General features: G+C 51.2%; 1 protein-coding gene across 9 annotated transcripts in view; it reads left to right on the forward strand.

Moving 5' to 3' along the window:
- BCORL1 (BCL6 corepressor like 1) overlaps window positions 1–16,988 on the forward strand; it is a 61,060-nt gene that overhangs the window by 31,916 nt on the left and 12,156 nt on the right. For 8 of the 9 annotated variants that reach the window (XM_043895972.1, XM_043895965.1, XM_043895971.1 and 5 more), the window contains 6 exons: window positions 1,135–1,215; window positions 3,299–3,688; window positions 7,694–7,917; window positions 12,392–12,613; window positions 14,692–14,858; window positions 15,609–15,754. In XM_043895972.1, coding sequence (XP_043751907.1) covers window positions 1,135–1,215; window positions 3,299–3,688; window positions 7,694–7,917; window positions 12,392–12,613; window positions 14,692–14,858; window positions 15,609–15,754 — 1,230 coding nt within the window. The remainder of the gene's footprint in view (window positions 1–1,134; window positions 1,216–3,298; window positions 3,689–7,693; window positions 7,918–12,391; window positions 12,614–14,691; window positions 14,859–15,608; window positions 15,755–16,988) is intronic. The other variant, XM_043895974.1, reaches the window with a different exon arrangement.

A 16,988-nucleotide genomic window follows, 5' to 3' on the forward strand; every position in this document is an offset into this window, starting at 1 on the left:
TATTAACACCTCTGAAAGTGGAAGGAGAAGAGAGACAGGAGTAGGGCTGCTCACCCTGTTGCTGGAGTAAGGCACGCTCTGAAGTGGTGCTTTTCAGACACACAAGAGTCAGTCCGACCCCAGAGGAGCCAGCCTATTAGCTGTGGTGGGTCTAGGCCCAGAGAAGAAATGGCTTTAATGAGGATTGAGGCCGAAGGGGGATTATTTACACTGTTTCTCTACCTTTGGTATATCTGGAAACTCCCATTATAAAGGTTAAAAAATTAACTAGCTAGCATGGCTAGAGAAATCCTAAACCCTTATTATTTGGGGACGTACAGGATGTTTGGGGCAGGGAGGTGTGTACGCAATCCACATGCTCCGCCAGTGATAGTTCCATGGTACCCTCTGCAGAGAGAAGCCCGCGTATTCCGGCCCATAGTAGCTTGTGTTCACAGCCTTCCTGTCTGAGAGGGCCTGCCCCTTTTAGTCTCTTCTTAAATAGCAGCTTTCTGCCATCCACCGTGTCCTGCTCCCATCTTCCTGCCTTGCTCAGTCCCTCAAGATCCCTTTCCTGAGACCTACTGCAGCTCAGTTGGAATTTTGTGGTGGTGCAGTAGCCTCACAGTCGTCCAGGCAGCCAGGCCTTCCACTCTGTGGTATGCCAGCCCACTGATGCCATGCACTGCTTTTTTTTGGTGTCAGCCAAAATGACCCAACTCCCAGTTTTCAAAAAGCACCAGGAAAAGCTCCTTTTCTAAAAGAGATACTTAAATGGTAGCAGCATGTATGTGTGCTCAGTCATGTCCAACTCTTTGCAACCCCATGGACTATAGCCCACCAGGCTTCTCTGTCCATGGGATTCTTCAGGCAAGAATGCTGAGTGGGTTGCCATTTCCTTCTCCAGGGGATCTTCCTGACCCAGGGATCAAACCCACATCTCCTCTATTGGCAGACGGATTCTTTACCACTGAGCCACCAGGGAAGCGCTGATAGCGGCATAGGGGGAGCTAATAAATGTAATGCAGGCAGAACACAAACCCTCTCTTGAGCTTTCCATCTGAGCCTTTCAGGGCAAGGGTGGGGGGCTTTCCTGTGCTGAGACTCTGATTGTGATATTTCTGCCTTCTGCCCTGAAACCACACACCACTCCAGGTTCCTTAGAGAAGAAAGCAAAGAGCAGTTTCCGTGACTTCATCCCCGTGGTCCTCAGCACCCGGACACGCAGTCAGTCTGGTGAGTCTGAGGCTGAGGCCCATCTTGTTACTTCTCCGCAGACAGGTAGAAATCTGATGGAGCCATTTTGCCATTGGCCTAAGTGGAGAGGTGAGGATTTCATTCATTGTGCCAAGATGCCCAGCTCCCTGCAGAGACAAGAGAGTCTAGGGTAGGAGCTGGGTCATTGCCCACAATTTTAGGATGATTTGCTTAGCTTTTTAGAACAGGGATTTGACACCTCTTATTGGCAGCCAGTGGTGGAAAGAGGAAAAGCCTGTGCCACTCAGGAAAACTGGTTCTACTCCAGGCCTTGGCATCTCTTGATTATTGGGGCCAGTTACCGGCACAGACATTTTAATCTTTGGGCCTCTCTCCTCTTGCTCCATGTGACAAGCATCATCAAAATCGGAAACAGTCATTGAGTTGTCAGGGCCAGCAGAATCACACTTGGTCCCCTGAATTTGTACTAGTCAACCTCCAGTGTCTAAGAAAGGATGGCTCTTGCCAGGCGCTCTTCTTGTCTGCTAGCCTCCAAGTTGGTACTTAGCGCTAGAAATGGTTGCCTGGGTTCACCCAGATATCCAGGCAAAGTGAATGGAATGGGGAAGCAGGGCACAGTGTAAACTCAGTTATCTGACATTCTATTAATGAGCACCTCAGCACACGGAGAGCACGGTGGTAATTGGGGCTCGTAATGACAGCCTGGAGCCCTCGACAAATCCTGAAGTGTCCTCTGAGTCATCAAAGAGCCATTACATTAGAGCCATTGCCATTTTAGTGTTAAACACAGCATAGTATATTTGGTTCTTTAGAAACTGGTGATCCCTGGGTGATCTCTATGGTGATTCATATTAACCAGAATATTAGATTAACTAGAACACTGCGTTCCCTGCCTGGTCTGTATAATGGAAAGTTTGCTGGACATTTGCTGTCTTTAAGTGGTCTGACTGAGGGACTTGAAGCTTTGGTCCAGTGCCACTCTGTTTGCCTCGAACCATTTCTTCTCTCTCTTATTTTTTTTGGCTGCTCCATGTGGTTCCCCAACCAGGGGTTGAACCAAGGCCCTCGGCAGTGAGAGCTTGGAGTCCTAACCACTGGACCACCCGGGAATTCCCTCGAACCATTTCTCTTCTGCTGACCTCACTCGGGTTTGGGGATTGCCGAGTTAATAGCCGGGTCTTAAGAGAAAACTGGTGGTGTCTCAGAGCCGCTTCCAAGGACGACGTCAGATCTCCTGGAGCGCTGAGCCGGGCCAACTTAGGACTGTGCTTGTTGTCAGCAGAGTTGAGGGTAGGAGTGGGGAGGAAAATGGCCTCTCGGCCAGTGGCAGAAGAGGGCAGGAAAGGTCCCATCATCCTGGGGTGGTGGTGAGAGGAGAGGAAGTGCCTGCCCAGCGGTGAGGCACAGCTGCAGCGGGGTGGGGGGTGGAGCTGGGGAGAAAGCTCCACCCCTGGACTCGTGGCCGCTCAATAGAAGGTGGGGTCAATGTAAGGGAAGAGGGCCTGGCTCAGGAACATTTGGGCGGGCCTAAGCCGGGCTGTCACAGGAAAGGGGCTCCTTGCTTCACTTTTCCTGAGAGCCTTCGGAGACAGCTCAACTTGCGCAGGGTGGATCTGTCAGCAAGTTTGGGGGTCACATAGTGAGCAGGGGTGGGGTCCCATGTCAGTCTGCCCTCCCTTACCCTCTACTAAACCCTGTGACCCTCTCCTGCCCCTCACATAACTCTTGGCACCTCGTGAGCACTAAGTAAGAGTTTGTGGAATGAATGAAAGTGGCAGGGCAGCACGGATGAGGAAGGGTGTGTGGTTTGGATACTCGACAGTTGTGTAATTATTGGACTCTGTAAAGCGCTTTGGAGTGAATTATCTCATTTGAGCCTCAGAACAGTCCTGTGAGGTCAGTAAGGCTCAGAACAGTATTCTCAATTTATATACAAGGAGACAGAAATGAGGGAACTTTCACAGAGCATACAGCCAATAACTGGCAGAGCCTGAACTCAAACCCAGACCTGCTAGCTCCTAATCCAGGGCACTTGCTTCGACACCATACTCTTAGTCCGTTGAAGAGATGCATGACCGTCCCCTGTACATCCCACCCGCAGGAAGCATCTGTAGCTCCTTTGCTGGTATGGCAGACAGTGACATGGGATGCCAGGAAGTCTTCCCCACAGAGGAGGAAGAGGAAGTAACTCCCACCCCGGCCAAGCGTCGAAAGGTGAGAAAGACCCAGCGGGACACCCAGTATCGCAGCCACCATGCCCAAGACAAGACCCTGCTGAGCCAGGGCCGCAGGCACCTATGGCGAGCCCGAGAGATGCCCTGGAGAACAGAAGCTGCCCGGCAAATGTGGGACACTAACGAGGAGGAGGAGGACGATGAGGAGGAGGGCCTGGTGAAGAGGAAGAAACGGAGACGGCAGAAGAGCCGAAAATACCAGACTGGGGAGTACCTGACGGAGCAGGAGGAAGAGCAGCGGCGGAAAGGGAGAGCAGGTAAGGCTGGCCAGGGGCTGCTGCCCCAGGCAGCTGCTGTCACCCGTCCCCAAACCACAGTGACTCTGGCTTCTGGGGACCCTCAGGCATCATGGGTACTCCCACCCCTGCCTCCTCTCCTCCCGCCAAAGGCCTCTGCACCCAGAGAAACCTGGTGCTATGAGCGCCAGCTGCCAGAGGGGGTCACTCAACTGCAGTCCCCAGGTCTTGGCTTGGGGTTGAGATTGAATGAGTTCCCACTGACCTTCAGGTGAGCTGAGGACATGTATGCCCAAGCCCTCCAGTTTTATGTGTGTGTGTGTGTGTGTGTGTATATATATATATATATAAATCTGAACGTGTGGGCACAGCCACAGTGATGTCCTTGGTTACCAGGCAGTTCTCTGTTTGGCTTGAGGGAGTTGGGTCTCAGAGGTTGGGTTTTCTCTCCTAGAATCCTAGGTTCGAGAAGAAAGAGGGCATTGGCTGCCTTTCCTGGGATGCCTCCAGCCCCTAAAGTTACAAAGAAGTACAATGGTTTCCTCAACCCAACATAACAAGTTCAAGTAGAAGCAGGCACAACTTGACTTTCTTGGTTAAAGCCACAAAGGTTATTGAGGCAGAGTGAAGCTTTGACATGACCCGAGGTGGCATCATTTTTGTTGGACCTGAGCTGGAAAAGTGGGCAGCCCGAAGAGAGCACCAGGCTCTCTTTGGCCACGTCAGATGCTATGATATGCAATCATGGAGGCACAGACTGTCACCAAGGCCGATACCAGTTTGTTCTGTTAAGTGCTCTTCAGGCCCATTCCTGTAGTGGATTTCTAGATGAGTGAAAAGCACATCCCTGGGTTCAGTGAAAACACTTCTGTCTCTCACTCTCTTTCTCTGACCTCTGCCCTTGAAGCAACAATTGATTGTCTCCTATAACGTATTCATCCTGAATTGCTAGTAAATATCTGCGATCTTGTTATTAGTGAAGACTGAACAACCATGTTGGAGTGGGTAGTATATTCTGGGTTTGCTATAATGCCAGGAAGGCTAACCCTCATCTCTGGCCCTGTTTAAGCAGAGATATATATTATATCTATCCCCACACTTAGGAGAGTAATTGAGCCAGTTTTTGTCAACCATATGAGAGTGGGGATGACTTTCCCATTTTTCTGCTAGAGCCATGATGGATTGGTCAGGAGTGAGTTGTCAAGCAGTTGGCCTCAGCCACTTGTGTTAGGATAAAGAGGAGCTTTTGTATCACCACTTCCCTGGGGCCCAGACAGTAAAAGCATTTGCCTACAATGTGGGAGACCCAGGTTCAATCCCTCAGTCGGGAAGATCCCCTGGAGAAGGAAATGGCAACCTACTCCAGTAGTCTTGCCTGAAAAATCACATGGATGGAGAAGCCTGGTAGGCTACAATCCACGGGGTCACAAAGAGTTGGACATGACTGAGCAACTTCACTTCACTTTTGTATCACCACAGCACTCTTGACAGCTTCAACATAACCACCTCCAGGAGCACGAGAGCGCCACTCAGCAAGGCATCCTGCTGGTTGTGGGGTCACCTCCAGTGTTTGGAAACACTGGATCATTCTCCCTCCGTGTGTGTGTCTATGGGTTTTGAGTTAAGTCTATTGGCTTTGGCCTACGATCTTCTCCAGATCTGATGCTAACTCTTCTTGAAGGAATTGCCTGGCAAACATCTCTCTTCTCCAGAAGCTCCAATTCCTCCTATTACTATCCTCTTTCAGGTTGACATCAGAGAGTCAGGCAGAGACCAGACTAGACCAGACAACTCCCATGTGAGCCTCATGATCTTTCTTTTCATCCTGGGCTTGGGTCTCTCCTTGATTTGCAGAGGGGATAAGAAGAACCATTGCCACTCACATACCTGCTACCTTCACTCCCGGTTCCCTTTGGTGCTACCATGAGGGTGCTCCACCAGTGTCCAATAAACTCCAGAGCCTACCCTGCCCTGAGTACATGGGGAAGGGGCTGCTGCTTTTCCTGCAGCATTGAATGCTGTAATATGGCTTCCCCACGTTTCCTGAGGTCCTCACAAGACTCGCTTCTGTTCCTTCCTCTTTTGCCTCAGCCCAAACTGGTTGCATTAAAAGGCCTGGTTGATAATGTGCTGGCTTGACATGCTATTAGAAGCCATCCAGCACAGCAGTTCTTTTTTTTTTTTAATTTATTTTAATTGGAGGATAAGTACTTTACAATATTGTGGTGGTTTTTGCCATACACTGACATGAATCTGCCACGGGTGTACATGTGTTCCCCATCCTGAACCCCCCTCCCACCTCCCTCCCCATCCCATCCCTCTGGGTCATCCCAGTGCACCAGCCCTGAACACCCTGTCTCATGCATCGAACCTGGACTGGCGATCTATTTCACATATGATAATATACATGTTTCAATGCTATTCTCTCAAATCATCTCACTCTTGCCTTCTCCCACAGAGTCCAAAAGTCTGTTCTTTACATCTGTGTCTCTTTTGCTGTCTCGCATATAGGGTCATCATTACCATATTTCTAAATTCCGTATATATGTGTTAATATACTGTATTGGTGTTTTTCTTTCTGACTGACTTCGCTCTGTATAATAGGCTCCAGTTTCATCCACCTCATTAGAACTGATTCAAATGCATTCTTTTTAATAGCTGAGTAATATTCCATTGTGTATATGTACCACAGCTTTCTTATCCATTCATCTGCCGATGGACATCTAGGTTGCTTCCGTGTCCTGGCTATTGTAAACATCCGCACAGCAGTTCTTAGGCAGAGGTGGGGACCCACTGGTGGACTAGGGAGAGTTGGGAGGATGGGGGGCTTTGACAACTGGCCTTTTGAGAGCTGTGCGTAACCTGTGGAGAATTCCTCATGCTATGACATTGGCTTCTCCATCTAGATCTGCCCTTGGCAATGTCACATGTAAGAGAAGCCAAGGTCAAGGGAGGCGGGTTGAGAACTCTTGGATCTTGCACAACCCCCTCATTTCACAACTTGGAGAAACTGAGGCTGCAGTTACTTCAGAGACATACTGATCTTTCACTGTTCACTAGGCATGGTGGCCAGTCCTGGTGGGAAGATAAAGACTACATGGGCATGGTCCTGTCTAAAAGCTTACACTTAAATAACACAGTAATGATGCCTTACACTTTATAAAAGGGTGGTGTGGATTCTATCCTCCTCATTTTACAGACGTGGAAACTAGGCTCCGGGAGATTATGACCTGCCCTCAGCAACCACACAGCTAGTGGCCATGCCATGTAACAGTCATGTTAAGAGATAAGGATCAACTCAATCTGTCCCGCCCCACCCCATGGGGCTTAGGACTGACCCTGCTGGATGAAGCTCTTGGTAATGGAGTTCCCAGCAGGCCCTTTGGAAATTGGAATGTGCTCTGTTCAGCGAGCTATGACTAGAATTAGAGATGTTGCTCAGTGTGTCCCGGTGACTTGATTTCCAGCTACGGAGGGCAGCAGATTTCTGTGACTGCCCCTCAGTTAAGTTGACCCATGGCAACTTCTGGTTTCAGGGAGTTTCTGTGACACTTTGATCTTTGTGTGCCTGGAGAGAGACCAACAGGGCAGACAGGCAGGTAGAGCTAAGGCTGTGAGGGACGCCTTCTCCCATTTACTCGCCCCTAGTATACTACATGCTTCACTTCAGCAGGGCTGCTAGCTTTGTTTCATATTGGAGTGGAGAAAGAGACAAACGGGGGAAGTGCTGGGAAAGTTTTGATTTCCTTTTAAACTGACCCTCATCTTTGGGACAGCCAGAAGGGCTGCCCCCTGCTAGCAGGGCTGGGAGTTGTCTTCTGCTTGGAGGGGAGGGATATTGATGTGGAAGCACAGTGTCTGTTCGAGAAGCATCTAGTGGAATAGGCAGCCCCGCACCAGATACTGGTAGGGAATAGTTACACAACTTTGTCCTGAGATTCTAATCCCCAAAGTCCTCGGATTCAGCTTAGAGGAAGGTGTTGCTTTTCTGTGTGCCATTTCCCTGACATCCATTCTTTCCTGCAGATTTAAAGGCCCGTAAGCAGAAGACTTCCTCCCAGAGCCCAGAGCACCGCCTCCGGAACAGGAACCTCCTCTTGCCCAACAAAGCCCAGGGGATCTCAGATTCACCAAATGGTTTCCTCCCAAATAACCTTGAGGAGCCAGCCTGCCTTGAAAATTCAGAAAAGCCATCAGGAAAACGAAAGTGCAAGACCAAGCACATGGTGACGGTCTCAGAAGACGCAAAGGTATGTTATCAGCCAGGGAAGCTGGGGGTGGAGACTGGGCTAGGGTGGCATGTTTCCCATAAGCTCCTTGAGGAACAGTCTTCTGAGTGAGTGAGTAAGTGCATGAACAGAAAAAGTGAAAGTGTGAGTCGCTCAGTCATGTGCAACTCTTTGCGACCCCATGGACTATAGCCCACCAGGCTCCTCTGTCCATGGGATTCTCCAGACAAGAATACTGGAGTGGGTTGCCATGCCCTCCTCCAGGGGATCTTCCCAACCCAGAGATCGAACCCAGGTCTCCTGCATTGCAGGTGGATTCTTTAATGTCTGAGCCACCAGGGAAGTCCAAGTTGAGTGCATGGGGGGATTGAATTAACTCATATATATTACAGTGTTTTAAACTAATTCTCGAAGGGTTGGGCTGTGGGTTTGAAGATTGGGAACTGAAGTCAGAGCTAATAATAAGCATCTACAAACTGTAGGGTTTGGCCCAGGATGAATTTGCCTCAGCAATCCTTGGATCTCCTTAGAGTTAGGGAAGAGTTAAAGAATATGGCAGAATGTTAGCCTGAATAGCTTGTTAACATCCAATCAAGAAGCTTTTGTCTGGGCTCAACTCACTGGAAACCAATCAGGGAGCTTTCTGAGTCAATCAAGGTAGAAAACAATTTGTAGAAGCAAGGATGTTGATGTCCAGACAAAGGTTGCCTGAGGGTGGGGTTGAAGCAGTTCCACTTGGACTGGTCATAGCTATACTTTCCCAACCCCACTCCTCAGTTTCTGTGCTTCTCATGAGTGCCTACTGATCCATAGCCAAGCAAGGGCACTAGAACCCCTGTTCAGAACTGATGTCTCTTTGGGTTCTGATGTTCATGGCATTGGTGTTCAGTTCCACACTGTACAATTGAAAAAAAGAACATCACACAATCCTCGTCCTAGAGGTGCAAGGATGTTTGAGAGATGCAAGGCTCAGGTTCAAATATATGCCTATAGTATGTGTTTGTCTTGACAACCAAAAATCAAAAGGTCGTATTGGGCTGGTTTAGGTAGTTGTGACTCTAATGGCTCTTCCCAGCTCCAGAGCAGGGTCCCTGAGTGGCACTGGCAAAAGGTAGGAGACCCAGGTCTCAAGTCCCCCATCCGTGTTCTGGAATCTGATTTCAGCGCAAACAAAGTGCTCAAGCATATTTCTTCATCTTTAAAAAAAGGAGATTATACTTCCAGTCCTTTCCATCCCACAAGGGTGCTTAGGGGAACAAAGGAGGCTATGGATGTGAAAGGCTTTTTTAATGGTCAGGTGCTATCTCTGAGGCTGGTGTAAACTCTCGAGCTTCAGACCAAGGCAAAAATGAGGGGACAGAGACACAGGAAGTCCAGTTAGCAGGGCCGGCTCCTGGAGACTCCGGAGAGGCCAAGGCAGGAACTGGGGCGTCTGCTCTGTGCCAGGTGCTCTGCTCACAGAATCACTCAATTCCCACAGCAGCTGTCAGAGGTGGACCCTCTTGTCCTCATTTTATGGTAAGGAAACCAGGGTTTGGGGAGGTTCAGGGACTAGCTCGAGGTTACTCAGTGGTCCGAGTGACAGACCTGGGGCATGAGGCAGGCCTGGCTGCCCCTGGGGCACCCCCAACCCCTACCCTTTCCATATGCCTCCACCCTGTGAATGGGTGGCTTCTGTCTGCATTCAGGTGACACTGGGGTAGGGCACGGCTGAGCAGGGAGACACTGCCACCCGGAGCAGCTCTGATGGAAGTTGGACGTCCTCATCCCCTGCTCTTCCCCACTCACATGACTCCGTCCCACACAAAGGTGACGAGCCACCTGACACTCAGCAGCACATGCTGATGCTTCTGTCTGGTAATTCTGCCTGGCAGTGTGTCCACTGAAATGTTCTCCCAGAGAGATTTGGTGCCTTCCCAGGGCCTCCCTTTCTCCCTCCCGCCTTTCTTTCTTTCCCAGTCACCACCACCTGCTCCAGTTGCCCCCATGGCACAGGGCTTTGTAGTGAGAAGCAAGGCAGGGGGAGGGCGGGGACGCGCCTGCAACACTGAAGCTGGCGCATCAGCCAAAGGCTTCTTCCCACAGGGGCTCCAAGCCAGGGGGGCAGGGCGGGGGGGTTTTGCTCCTCCCTCTCTCTGGCAGCCTCCCTTTTCTCTGCCAGCTCTGGCCCCTTGAAGGGGAATCACCCTTTGGCTCCTCACTTGGCTTAGCAACAACCTAGGCATTTTACCCAGCATCCTCCAGTATTGCCATTGTACACCTCTGTCCTCCTGGCAAGAAAGCTGCATTCTACCCTCATAGCCAGGGCCTTTCCTGCTAGCTGGTATACCTCTCTGCCCTTTCAGGATGTGGACAGAGAGCAGCTCTTTTCTTGCAGTTTACCAGAGGAAACAAATGCCCTGGGTCAACGTCTTTTCCCTGGTGCCATTTCTTTCCTGGCTTTGTGTCTTTCTAGGCAACTCTTTTGGCTGCCCAGGGCTCTATGTATAGCTGGCTTGAATCAAGTCAACAAATGTTTGTTGCAGTGACATGCCCAACCCCAAGTTAATTGCTGTAAGGAACAAAAGAGATGACGACAATATGAACCCTAACCCCGGGGAGCTTAAAATGTAGCAGGGGAGGCCAGACTTGCCCATGAAACAACAGAAGGAAGTTGACAGTCAGGCATAAGGCACTGGATTATGTGATTCAGACTAGGCGTTCTGGGTGTGTAGAGAAAGGGCAGTGGGGACCACAGTGTTGTAGACGACATAGGATTTAAGGGAGCCCTTGATGCTCTCGGGGATTTGGGTAAGTAAGATGTATTCATTATCTGTTGTGCTCAGTTGCTCAGTCATGTCCGACCTTTTGTCACCTTATGGACTGTAGCCCACCAGGCTCCTCTGTCCGTGGGATTTTTCCAGGCAAGAATACTGGAGTGGGTAGCCAGGGAAGATCTCCAGGGGATCTTCCCAACCCAGGGATCAAACGTGGGTCTCGTGCATTGGCAGGCAGATTCTTTACCAGTGACCCACCTGGGAAGCCCTCCTAGTTATCTATTGCACTGCACAACAAACTACCCTAAGATTTAGCAGTTTAACCCAACAATAAGCATGTATTATTTCATAGTTTCTGGGGTCAGGAATTCAGGAGCAGCTTTGCTGTGTCTGACTTGGGGTCTCCCATGCATGAGGTTGCAGTCATGGTGCCAGCCAGGGCTCCATTCATCCAAAGGCTCCACTGGGGCTGGAGGATCTGCTTCTTGAGTGGCTCCCTCACATAGGTGGCAAGTCGAGGCTTGCTGTTGGTGGGGGACCTCCTTTGCTTGCCCCTTGGGCCTCTTAAGGGATGCTTGACTGTCCTCATGACCTGGCAGCTGGCTTCCTCCTGAATGAGCGATTCAAAAGACAGCAAAGCAGAAGCCACTTTATCTTTTAGGCCGTGGCCTTGGAGGTCACACACCATCATCTCTGCCTTCTCCTGTGCAGAAGGGGCTACACAAGAGCATGAATATCAGGAGGTGGGGGTCATCACAGTCATTTAGAGTCTGATGGGGGCACATTCTTGTCCCCTGGCCCCCCAGTGATTCATGTTCCTTCCATGTGCAAGTCATACCCTCCTCTCCCATGGCTCCCCCAAAGTCTTGTCCACTTATGGCATTAACTCCAAGTTTAGAATCTCATCATCAAACTTAGGTCCAGGTGAACATGAAGCACCTTGGGTCTGGTTCCTTGAATGCAGCTCCTCAAACACAGTTCCTCTCTGTCTGAAGTTCCCTCCTCTCATCTGAAAGAGACAAGTAACCTGCCCCTATGGACTTAATACACTGTGGTGTGCCAGACACGAGAACCTGTTCTGGACGTTCCAGTTCAAAATGGGAGAAGAAAGGAGACAAGCAAGGGTCATTCGTGAGGAAAGGACTGTAATGTTTCATGAGCACCCACCGTGTGCATTGTTCTGTTGCTGCTCTAGCTCATTATCTCAAAGACCCTGTAGGGGAGAAAGTGAGGCTCTGAGAGGTTGGGTCTTGCCCCAGGTCTTGCAGCTAGTAGCTGGCAGAGTCAGGATTCAAAAGCCGTTCTGTCCGATTCGAGAGCCTGAGCACTTTCCACCAGCCCAGGCGGGTACAGGTGTGATCCAGCGGGACAGTGTGCTAGGAGGTGGGGAAAGCCTGGTAAGGGTTGGATGTTGTGGGAAGGTTTTTGCAACAGAGTGAAGGCTTCCACAGCTGTGCCTCTTTCATCACAGCAAGCTGTCTCCACCTCTCTTCACTCTGAGAGTTTGCTTCTGCTTATTTATCAAGGTGACTAGTTAAAAACTTCAACAAATGGGGATCAAGGCAGGTAAAGAAGGCATGCAGAGTGTGTGAGAGAAGCTGACATATCCCCTCGAGCTCTGCATGCAATCTGTTCGTCATTGCTTGGTTTTCGGGGTTGAGGACTTGAGCCATTCTGCATCTGCTCACTGGGTGGGAATGCGATGGTGAGTTGTGCTGATCTGTGTCTCTGCTTTCCAGGGCAAAGGGCGTTGGAGCCAGCAGAAGACACGCCCTCCCAAATCTCCCACCCCAGCGAAGCCCACAGAACCATGCACACCCTCTAAATCCCGAAGTGCTGGCCCAGAGGAGGCCTCCGAGTCACCCACAGCCCGGCAGATCCCCCCAGAGGCTCGTCGTCTCATAGTGAACAAAAATGCTGGCGAGACCCTCCTACAGCGGGCAGCCCGCCTTGGCTATAAGGTAAGGAACACCCCCTCATATCCACAGGATATCGTTGCCCCAGCATCTGTGGATAACCTTCTCCCCACTGGCTCTTCTGTGGCCTGGCCAGGCCTTTGTTTGGGGCTTGAGTCCAGGATGGCCCCCTCCTACTGTGTATATGGCCTATGGAGCTGCCTCATCCCGATGTGCTGTGTGGGCTTGCAAACCCAATTGGATGTCAATTTAGGATGAATAGCATTGAAATGGTAAGACAATATCATCCAGTACCTTCATAGGCCAGAAATGGGATTTGGGGGGTTTTTTGTCATCTTGAATTTCCCTGTGCCATGGCTCCCCACTCAGAGAGGAATGGGGGTGATCATCGCTTACTCTTTATATCTCCCTCCAGCTTCCCCTCCTTTTGGCCTCCAGTAGTGGAGGGGTCGAGTACATTGGAGGGGCAGAGTTGCACTCACCCCCACCTTATGCTGCTTCCCTATGGACTGGAAAGGAAGCTGGTGTTTGTTGAGCACCTCTTTGGTCATGTTAAGAGCTCTCGTTACTTCATATCCTTTCATCTTCACTGTAAGCCTATGGAGGTAGGTTTTATTAACCCTGTTTTACAGGTGAGAAAATCAGGGGTTAGCCATGTCAAGTGATGTGTCCACAGTCACTCGAGCACTATGTATATGTGAGTCTGAATTCACACCAGCGTCTTTTTGATTCCCAAAGGGTAAGGGCAGAAGCCAGATTCATTCAATGACATTGTTGGGCATTTTTGTTGATATGAGTGTATTTTGTGGATATGAGCTCCTTGACCATGTGCCTTTGCTGGCCACACCAGTTATTTCCACAGGATTTGCTCTGAAGTGTGGAGATGTTGGGCTTAGAGTAGGTCCTCTTTTATTTTTTTAAGGCTTCCAATACCCATAACTGACTCATTTAAAGACAGCTTCACTCCCAGCCAGGCGGATTGGCATAAGAGAGCCACCTTGACACTGTCTCACTGGCAAGCCACCTATCTGTCTTGAGCACCTAGTGTGGGGGCCTGGATAGCTGCCGAGGGAGATCTAAAGAAAAAATGATGACCAACCCTTGCCCTTTAAGTGAGTTTCTTTTACCTGGGGCCAAAGCAGGCAGCAGGAGACCATAGGTGAACCGATCAGGACAGGGCAAGGGCAGGTTGGACAGCCTGTGACAGGAGGAAGGGAAGGAGGAAGCGTCTGAGGCCAGGAAGAAGAGGCGGTATCTGCAGTGGTGGGAAGGGTGGGGGCCTCGTGACCCCCTGGGTAGAGGCAATGTGACAGTTCCGTGTCCAGAAGGCAGCACCCCCATGCAGGTACACACAGGCTCTAGCCAGCCAGCCGGTGTGCTAGCTGTCAGTCAGAACAGCTGAGTCCCATCTCACCAGGGCCTGGGGGAGCTGACAAGAGGCCGCTGGTAGGTGCTGTCAGCCTCTTTCCCTCAGAAGAGGGACTGCCTCTCCCTTCTGCCTCAGCTTATCCACCACAGCTAGCTAGGCTGCTTCTCAGCCTGGAGTCCCACTTATCGTCCTGTCATCTCAGCCCAGGGTCACTGATCATTACTATGGATGACTGACCACCCTGGATGATACTCAGAACAGTCTTCATTTGAGGGGAGGGCTGGAACTGACTGCCCTGGGATACACATCCAGGGATGGTACTTAAACCAGTTCTTTCTTCCTTGTTCTCAAATAACTGCCAGAGGCGGTGTTTGCCAGCACAAGTCTCATTTCTATGGTCTGGGGCCGTCTCGCAAAGCCCCGGATGAGGGAACAGGCAGTCAGACCATGGAGGCCTGAGGGTGTGAGCTCCAGGTGGGCAGGTGAGCCTCTCTGAAGGGCTTACACGCACAGCCCACACCCTGATCAGTGTTGTCAGTCATTAGAAATGTCTCCGCTCTGCTGAGGACACTGCCCAAAGCTGGCACCTCAAGACTGATTTAGTTGACAGTAGATTCTGAGATCTGCCCGTCAGTCCCTGGACTAAAGAGCACGTTCTGAGACTCTTCGGACACGTGGAGAGCTTCAAACTTAACCCAGGTGACTGCAAGAGTTCGGCCTCTCTTTGCTCACGGCGCCTTCCCTGTCCCCACAGGACGTTGTCCTCTACTGCCTTCAGAAAGACAGTGAAGATGTGAATCACCGTGACAATGCCGGCTACACGGCCCTGCATGAGGCTTGCTCCCGGGGCTGGACTGACATCCTGAACATCCTGCTGGAGCACGGGGCCAACGTGAACTGTAGCGCGCAGGATGGCACCAGGCAAGAAGGCTGCCCTCTCGTCTCTCCCACCCCCTCCCCCGCTCAGCCCCTCCCTCAAGAGAATCCACCCCACTTCAGGCCAGGCTGGATGAGTCCCTGGCTGGCCAGTTCACGTTGCCCACTGATGGGAGGCCAGGGTTCTCTAGGGATCATCCCCAGCAGCTGTCTTCAGGCAGAATCTCGGGCTTTAGGAATCGGGAGGCTGATCTTGAGGTAACATCCCAGATTTGATTCTTGATTTGATCTCTATATACTTAAAAAAGGGACACCTGCCTTGTCTTAAAGAAATTGCACCCATTCTCCTGTGCTATATCCGAGGGCCTGCTCCCTGGGCGAAACTGACCCCTGAGCTGCATACCAAGTGGAGGGCGGGGGGGGCTTGGGTCAGAGGATGTGGGCTGCTGGGCCACCTGTTGGGTGTGTGGAGTAGCTCTGGGGCAGTCATCTGGGTTTTCCAGTCACATCCCCCAGAATCTTCTCTAAGTTTATCCTCAGTTAGGGGCCCATTCTCCCCTGAGCTCCAGAACTACCAGCAGACCACCATTGGGGAACATAAGAGAGAGAACTGGGAGGGAGGAGAAAGAGGCGGGGCAATATGGAGGGCAGTGCAGGCCAGTGGTGGCTCCCTGCCCTCTTACCCATGTTACGCTGGGCTCCTCTCGCTTTGCTTTCCCTGCTAAGGTGGCCTGAGGCCTAGACACCCAGGTTCCCACTTGGGTCCTGCTATTCTCACACTGTGTCACCTTGCAGGCCAGTTCACGATGCAGTGGTCAACGACAACCTGGAGACCATCTGGCTTTTGCTGTCCTATGGGGCCGACCCCACGCTGGCCACCTACTCAGGACAGACAGCCATGAAGCTGGCCAGCAGTGACACCATGAAGCGCTTTCTCAGTGGTGAGTATGACCCAGACTCAAAACCTCATTACTGGGGCTCTGACCCTGAGCTCCTGAGATACCCTTCATCTCACTCACCTCAAGCGGCTCCTATGAGGGGCATCAGCTCTCCTCATGTGTTTCTTTCTGGCAACTCAGAAATCTCTATGAACTTTAAAAAGTCAGCAGGCAGCTTCCTCTTGTCCTTGTGCTGTGGGTGTCCTCATTGCATGCATCCTCTTCAGGGCCCTGGTTGTCCTTGGGGACCCCTTTTCCTGCTCCATGTGTGAGGCAGGCCTCTCTTTGGGACAGTGGCCCCACTAGTAGTTTGAGTTTGGGGCAAAATGTGTGGACTTGTGCTTTGAATGGTCTGCCAGTTGCAAAGAGGTGACACTTAGCAGTTTGTTTTTGTTTTTGCACTTGCACTTTATCTCTGTTGGTGATCAAAGTTCAACCCTTGGGACCCCTCCAGATGCTTTATTCCTCACACCCTGTGGTAACTGTGATGTTCCCTGTGCATCCTCCTGTTGTTTGCTCTTCCTCCCTCACTTGCCCCCTCTGGAAAAGTAGTGTTAAGGCCCATGGCAAACACCACAGGCCAACCTGCATTTGTTTTCTCATTAGTAGATGACAGCTGTTTCTCTGCAGTTAGATAGCTCTATGGAGTTGGGCAGTGGGAGGAAGGAAGTCTGGCTTGGGCATGCTCAGTGGAAATCTCCTCAGACTTGACCTCTGAATAAAGGAACCCCACCTCCTGTGTGATATTACAGCTTGGCCCTTACTCCAGCGGTGACTTCTTCAGCCTGCCTAAGCACAGTTGGGTGGATGGAGCAGCTGGAGGTTGTGTCACCGGTCCTCTTCGGAGGCTTTGATGTTGATGGTAGAGCTCCTCTTACCCTAGAAGCTGACAGGGCCAAGGGTTTGCCCAAGGCTGTTTCCTCTCTCCCAGGCTGTGGCCTCAGTTAGTACCCCAACCCCCCACCCCACCATCATGTAAAGTCCTAGGCTCCCAAGCAGGAGCTCATTTGTTTATGGAATACAGGTTAACCAGGCAGCTGATGATGGAGGAAGAAACAAAGTAGTAGCCTGAGCCGAAGGTCCCTGTGGAAGGAGGACTAGGTGGGAAGGGCCTTCTAGGTACCGAAGGAAGGGGGAGTGATGGGACGCTGTGAGGGAGGCCCTGACCCCTGCCTGGCTGCCCCCATCCAGTCCACAGCCAGGCTTCCACCCCACAGCTGGACCCAGCCTCTCTGGT

Source organism: Cervus elaphus, chromosome X (genome assembly GCF_910594005.1).
Source record: "Cervus elaphus chromosome X, mCerEla1.1, whole genome shotgun sequence".
Taxonomy (NCBI): Eukaryota; Metazoa; Chordata; class Mammalia; order Artiodactyla; family Cervidae; genus Cervus; species Cervus elaphus.